Source organism: Lolium rigidum, chromosome 5, assembly GCF_022539505.1.
Source record: "Lolium rigidum isolate FL_2022 chromosome 5, APGP_CSIRO_Lrig_0.1, whole genome shotgun sequence".
Classification (NCBI taxonomy): Eukaryota; Viridiplantae; Streptophyta; class Magnoliopsida; order Poales; family Poaceae; genus Lolium; species Lolium rigidum.
In genome coordinates this window covers 51,886,729-51,893,152 of record NC_061512.1, presented here as the reverse complement: position 1 = coordinate 51,893,152, position 6,424 = coordinate 51,886,729, and the positions used below count along the sequence as shown (strand labels likewise).

The 6,424-nt window shown below is 43.7% G+C and overlaps 1 protein-coding gene across 2 annotated transcripts; it reads left to right on the top strand.

Moving 5' to 3' along the window:
• The first annotated feature begins 399 nt into the window (after positions 1 to 399).
• Positions 400 to 3,536, top strand: LOC124654346. Of its 2 annotated transcripts, none has more exons than XM_047193356.1 (7): positions 400 to 620; positions 2,259 to 2,315; positions 2,537 to 2,668; positions 2,768 to 2,825; positions 2,934 to 2,978; positions 3,059 to 3,130; positions 3,369 to 3,536. In XM_047193356.1, the coding sequence occupies exons 1-7, from the start codon at positions 556 to 558 to the stop codon at positions 3,420 to 3,422; spliced, it is 483 nt and encodes a 160-aa protein (XP_047049312.1). In that variant the 5' UTR covers positions 400 to 555; the 3' UTR covers positions 3,423 to 3,536. The 2 variants fall into 2 exon arrangements, with proteins under 2 accessions (XP_047049312.1, XP_047049311.1); XM_047193355.1 differs by lacking the exon at positions 400 to 620 and adding an exon at positions 1,941 to 2,159.
• Positions 3,537 to 6,424: the final 2,888 nt, after the last annotated feature.

Genomic DNA, 6,424 nt, shown 5'->3' with positions numbered 1-6,424 from the left:
CTGTGGGTTCCTCCGAAAAAAAAAACGAAGTCAGAGCAACACTCTTGCGGAAATTTGCACCATGCAGCAACCGTCCAATTTATCAAGTGGTTCTAATATGGATTTGATCTAACATTAAGAAAGAGTACGGATTTAAATGATATACTTCACTATGAACAACGAAATTCACCATGTAAAATGGACTATTGTCCTAACACACAAAAGTTCACTACAGTATAGCATTTCAATCATGTGACAGGACTTAACAGGCCAAAGGGAAAACAACTTGCATACCGTCAGAGGTGTTTCCTATCAAAGTCGGTGTTTGCCAAAATAAAAGTATTAAGATTGTAATAAAACCTACCCACAAAAAATAGAGATTGTAATAAAGCCTCTAAAGGTCAAAACGGACCAGGACTTGGCTTCATTTGGCCCAGTACCTGACATAAGGGCAAAGAGGCGATTTCCTCAATGCCCCAATCTCCCCAATCTCCCAAACCTTAGCTGAGCACAAATCTCAATTCGGGCGCTCGATTACTGGGTTCGCCTCGCGCCGATCTCACCTGTTGTTCAGACATGAAGGCTTGCAAGCAGATCGCAGCCATGGGAGCCACCGCCACCACGGACGAGGCCGACAGCAAGTAAGAATCCAAACCGAATCTTGTTTCTCTGATGCAAGAGGCTGCTAGTTTTGGTGCGTCGAGCCGTCGATACATAACCTTGTGATGCAAGAGGACGGAACCCTAGATGGGTTTTGTGGCTTCTTTCTGCCACCTCCTGGATTCCTTCGCACGTACCGGTTCACGATGCACTGACTTTGTCTTCAACGAATATATTATTATCCTTTCGTTCGAAGATGAGAACAATAACACCAAGTAGTTGATCAGGGTAGAGACCTCTCTGGCTCCCTAATACCAGGGTAGTACAGTCTATCCTCTCCTTACATCATATACATCGTGCTCACATTTTTGGAGTGCATATAAGGAATTGCATGCAAGGAAATAAAGCTATTGCAGAATGATGTTTTCATCGTTAGTATAGAACCCCACAAGTATTTACCAACCTAGCCGTTTTAGCTGATCCAACATATTACAATCTAAGTGATATATCTATGTGATTTTACCTACTATTCCATCAATTAGCCAACGTACTGGCGCGGCGTGCCGCCGCGCCGTTCATTGCTAGTATTATTTAGAGATTAAAGCTTTGACATGCTATGGTAGTGTTTGCAATTTTGTAAAAGTAGATCGTGGGAAGGTTAAGGTGAGTCATTGCCTTGGAAATTTTGCAAGATCAAAACATAGAACTGGTGTTTCAGTTTGGGTTCTGCTGTCGCTCATCAGGAGATCGGACTAGAGGCGTCGGTAACCTTGCTGCTTAATAAGAATTGTTTTTACCGTTAAGAAAGAGAGTACCGTAGCCAGAAATCCTAACAAGGCATTGTTTTTGCTAAAATTTGTATCATGCATTCATGTGTATCCAGGTTATCATGATTAACATATTTAGCAATGAAATTTTTTCTTATTGTTTTTGCCATAGCCGTAAATCCTACTTTATTTGGAACCAAGACATCGTTTTTGCTGAAATTTGTATCGTGCATCCATGTGTATCTGGTTTATCATGATCAACATATTTGGTAATGGAAATTTACTTATCCTATTTTTGTTTAATGGGATGGTTAAGTCTTTTTTTGGGGGTGGGGGCGATAGCGGGATCGTTAAGTCGAGTGAAATATGCAGTGAAAATTTTCCATTGTCCCATAGTTACGGCCTTGCAGGGCCCATTTTTCGTTTTACCTGGGCCTTGAAAAGTCAGGACCGGCCCTGGGTAGGTCGTAAGAGAGATCTTGGAGGACTCGACTTACTATCAAAGTCGGTGTTTGCCAAAATAAAAGTACTCCCGCAAAAAATAGAGATTGTAATAAAGCAAGCCTCTAAAGGTCAAAACGAACCAGGGCTTGGCTTCATTTGGCCCAGTACCTGACATAAGGGCAAAGAGGCGATTTCCTCAATGCCCCAATCTCCCCAATCTCCCAAACCCTAGCTGAGCACAAATCTCAATTCGAGCGCTCGATTACTGGGTTCGCCTCGCGCCGATCTCACCTGTTGTTCAGACATGAAGGCGTGCAAGCAGATCGCAGCCATGGGAGCCGCCGCCACCACGGACGAGGCCGACAGCAAGTAAGAATCCAAACCGAATCTTGTTTCTCTGATGCAAGAGACGCTGCTAGTTTTGGTGCGTCGAGCCGTCGATACATAACCTTGTGGATTCCTACGCAGGTTGGCAGCGAAGAGCGATGCAATCCAATTGAGGAAGGGGAAGAATGCCAAGGGCAAGTAAGAATCCAACTGGGATTTGACAATTTGGCACACTTTTTTTTTGCAATTTGATTATTTGCCACACCCTGTGTCACTGATATATGGTGGTCCTGTGGCAAATAATCAAATTTCAGAGAAAAGTGTGGCAATCGATTTGTTCGTTTGATGCAACATATAGGTTAATTTTTGGTGGTTAATTTTGGTGCGTCGACCCATGAGATTTTTGATGTTCCATGCAGGCTGGCGGTGAAGAGCAATGGAATAGAGAAGCCCAAGACCCATGACCTTTCCAATGTTACACGCAGGTTGGCGGTGATGAACATTTCACTGGACATGTCAGAGGATGAATTTCTTGGACTGGTCACCTACCAGTAAGATGAGATCCTCCACGTTTCAAATTGTTTTTTTTTTTTTTTTTTTTGCTTTTCTGGATGGGCGCTGATTTATTTGACCATGATTTCGTTTGTTAGGAACATCTTCTGGATGGGCAACTTCAAAGGCGTCTATGACAAGCCGTCCGTAGATGCTGTCAGTTCGATCCTTCAATGCCTCCTTACCTCTATCAGTAGGCATAATAATTTGTTTCCATTGTTTCGTGGATGAATTGACAATTTGTTTGTCGTGGAAAACTTTCAGATTCGTAGGAAAGCTGCTGAAAACTGGAAATTCTTTAGCGATTCGGTAAGACAGCTTTTTGTCTCCTGTAACTTTTGACGTGCTGATTTGTTATTGATACATGCATGGATGGATCTGTGTGGCAGGAGAAGGCCCCTTATGTAGCCAAGGGACGTGTGAACAAAATGCACATCGCTGAGGCTCATGAGTACTGCAAGGTTGAGACAAATAGCTAGCGGCTTTTCCTATTTTAGATGACTTTACTATACTTAGCTAAGCATCCTCTGCAGAAAAATGATCTTTCATCGCATTATATTATTTCCAATAAAAATGGACAATATCATCTACTTTACCTTTAATTGAAAGAATAATTAAATTGTTTGTGTTTGCACATTTAATTTTCTTTATTGTTGATCAAGCTTCTCCTTAACTTTTGTGCATTTCTTTCCCTTATAGACACTGAAGTTGAAGCGCGTGATGATAAACAGGATGATGAATCTGAAAATGTGAACACACCAGATCTCTAACATGTGTTTCAATAGGTGATTTGCATTTTCTTTGTGCTATCTGTATATCTTTTTGATTTGTTACTCAATTAGCAGGTAATGCATGTTCTCTTGTTTTGTTTTTAAGGTTTCTGTTGTATGGACTAGCTATTAGATTTATACATATGGCTATGAGTTAGATACCATACGCTCCCTAACTCTATGAGCCTCTAATATGCATGTTAATACAAAGTCAGGCTCACATGACTTGATTATCTTGAAAGTTCAGTATTCGCCTCTCGATGGAGGCATGGATGTTATCATATGTTGCCAAAACAGAAGAACATGATTGTCAGCAATAGAAGTAGAACTTGTGCCGACACATTAACTTAGTTCTATTCTTGGTCATTCAGTGCTTCTATTGTTGGTTTTGTCTAGTAACAATGATGAAATATTTTAGGTTTTGTTCTGATAACCTTTCTTATAATTCCCACAATTTGTTAGATACCATAGCTCCTGCTCCAGATTGTTTATGTTGGTGGAATACCGTTGAGCAGTGTCTACAATGGTTTATAGGTGGCATGCTATTGGAGTCGGTTTTGGTTTGGCCTTATAGATGGCAAGGAAGAAGGGTCATAACTTAGTACTCGTGCTGATTAATTTTGTTGTGTTTCCGTAGAACAAATTAGTGCTCTTTTGCTATTGCGTACATCTTTTGTTGATAATATCATCCTTTGAACGCCACCATACATCACCGATCTAGCAGTTTCATTTGCTTTTGGTATTTATTTGTTGTTAACTCGACATGTTATTAGACCGTATATGAGGAAGGCAAACTCTTTAAAAATCCAACTAAAATTTTGGAATCATGAACTTTTACATGTTCCATTGTTCCAAGTAGAATTATTTATGTGTGAGCACCGGAGTATGGAACGTGATGCCAGCCTCAACGCAACTTTGTTTACTTGCGTAAACGCCTTCGTAGATCCCGCAATTACCGCAACCAACTCCACAACCTAATTCCGTCCGGGCCAGCACTTGGAGGGTTTGGATGCAGGTGCAGTTCAAGCTGCCATATGGACAATACCAGTGTTAAATATGTGTGCTCCTGGCTTTAGATGTTGAACTCTTTCCGCATATTGCGATGTTTGCTTGGTAATGTTGGACTCCCCTAGCGTAATATCTAGGGTTTCCTATCCTCCGACGGTGACCCCGTCGAGAGTCTGCAATTCTCTACCATCACGCATGGCATCGTCGAAGGATCCCGCCGGGGAGACGGGTGGTTCTAGGACGAACAGATCCACACGCCGCTCCCGGGAAGGAAGCTCCGTCTCGAGGCCTTGTCGGGCTCTCGAAGCTTCCGTGGAGGATCCGCTAGGGCGGCTCAATCTGGAGGAAGAAGAAGACGCAGGGTTTCGTCCGGGAGGATGAAGTGAACGAGCCGGATGAAAAGGCGAAGTGGCCGGCCATTGCGAAGGTTCACACGAACCGTGGCTTCAGCCCTAGCGTGTTGTTTGCGTGATATGCGATCGGCGTGGAATTCTCGCTCGGGATGTGACGTGGAGGAAGATTGAAGACAATTTGTTTACGATCCAATTTACGTGTCTTGGTGATTGGAATAAAGCGATGAATCAAGGCCCTTGGGTATTCCGAAACCAGGTGGTGATAATAGAAGAATACGATGGATTCTCAAACCCTAGATCGATGATCTTGGATAAAATTTTGGTTTGGGCTCAGGTATTAAAACTGCCAGATATGTTGCTGAAGGAACCTATTATCCATGGTATATGTAAAAACATGGGAGAGATCAAGGAAATCCAAATTAAATTGCTAGCTGGATATGTGGGTGAATTTGTAAGGATTCAGGTGAGAATTGATGTGAACAAGAAGCTTACTAGATTTGTATCGGTGACCAAAGATAAGCATAAGGAGTGGTATCAAGTTAAGTATGAAAAATTGTCGACTTTTTGCCACAATTGCTACAGCGGAGCCCTCAGCCCCGGGGGTGAATTACTCCCTCCTCATCATGGAGACAGCGATGGCGGTGAAGATGGCGGTGGAGACGGCGGTGGAGATGACTCCGGGGGCAATTCCCCGTCCCAGCAGGGTGCCGGAACAGAGACTTCTGTCCCCCGAATTGGAGTTTCGCGATGGCGGCGGCTCTGGATGGTTTTCTCTGGTTTCGTCGAACTGCGTCGAGGTTTTAGGTTATGGACGACTAAATAGGCGAAGAGGCGGAGTCGGAGGGGCCACGGGGTGCCCACACACTAGGGGGGCGCCCCCCCCTTGGGCCGCGCCGCCCTGTGGGGTGGCCCCCCCTGGCTCCCCTCTCGCCTTTCTCCGGTGCTCTGGAAGCTTCCGAGAATTATAAGATCTTCGGTATTGATTTCGTCCGATTCCGAAAATATTTCTTTACTAGGATTTCTGAAACCAAAAACAGACGAGAACAAGAATCGCCCTTTCGGCATCTCGTCAATAGGTTAGTTCCAGAAAATGCATAAATACGACATAAAGTATGCATAAAACATGTAGATATCATCAATAATGTGGCATGGAACATAAGAAATTGTCGATACGTCGGAGACGTATTAGCATCCCCAAGCTTAGTTCCTGTTCGTCCCGAGCAGGTAAACGATAACAAAGATAATTTCTGGAGTGACATGTGATACGTCCAATTTGCATCACTATTTTACATCATAATTTGCTGTTATTCATTGATATATTTCATATTTGGAGATGATACTTATGTTATTTCATTTATTTTGCATGTTTCATTATTATTAGAGGATCGCGCACCGGAGCCGGATTCTCGCCGGAAAAAGCACCGTCGAATGCAATATTTCGGAAGATCAACGCTGACGAAAATTATATGGAAAATCCTATTTTTCCAGATGACGAAGGGAGCGACGTGGAGAAGAGGGGACCCGAGGCGGGCTCACTCCATAGGCCGGCGCGCGCCAAGGCCCGGCCGCGCCGCTCGTGAGGAGGGGGCCCACAGCCCCCTCGCCTCCTTTTCTTCGCGTACTC

Coding starts and splice junctions, on each gene's coding strand:
- LOC124654346 (XM_047193356.1), top strand. CDS start 556: ATGAAGGCTTGCAAGCAGATCGCAGCCATGGGAGCCACCGCCACCACG. Junction 621..2,258: donor ACGGACGAGGCCGACAGCAA/GTAAGAATCCAA, acceptor ATTCCTACGCAG/GTTGGCAGCGAAGAGCGATG. Junction 2,979..3,058: donor GGAAATTCTTTAGCGATTCG/GTAAGACAGCTT, acceptor TCTGTGTGGCAG/GAGAAGGCCCCTTATGTAGC.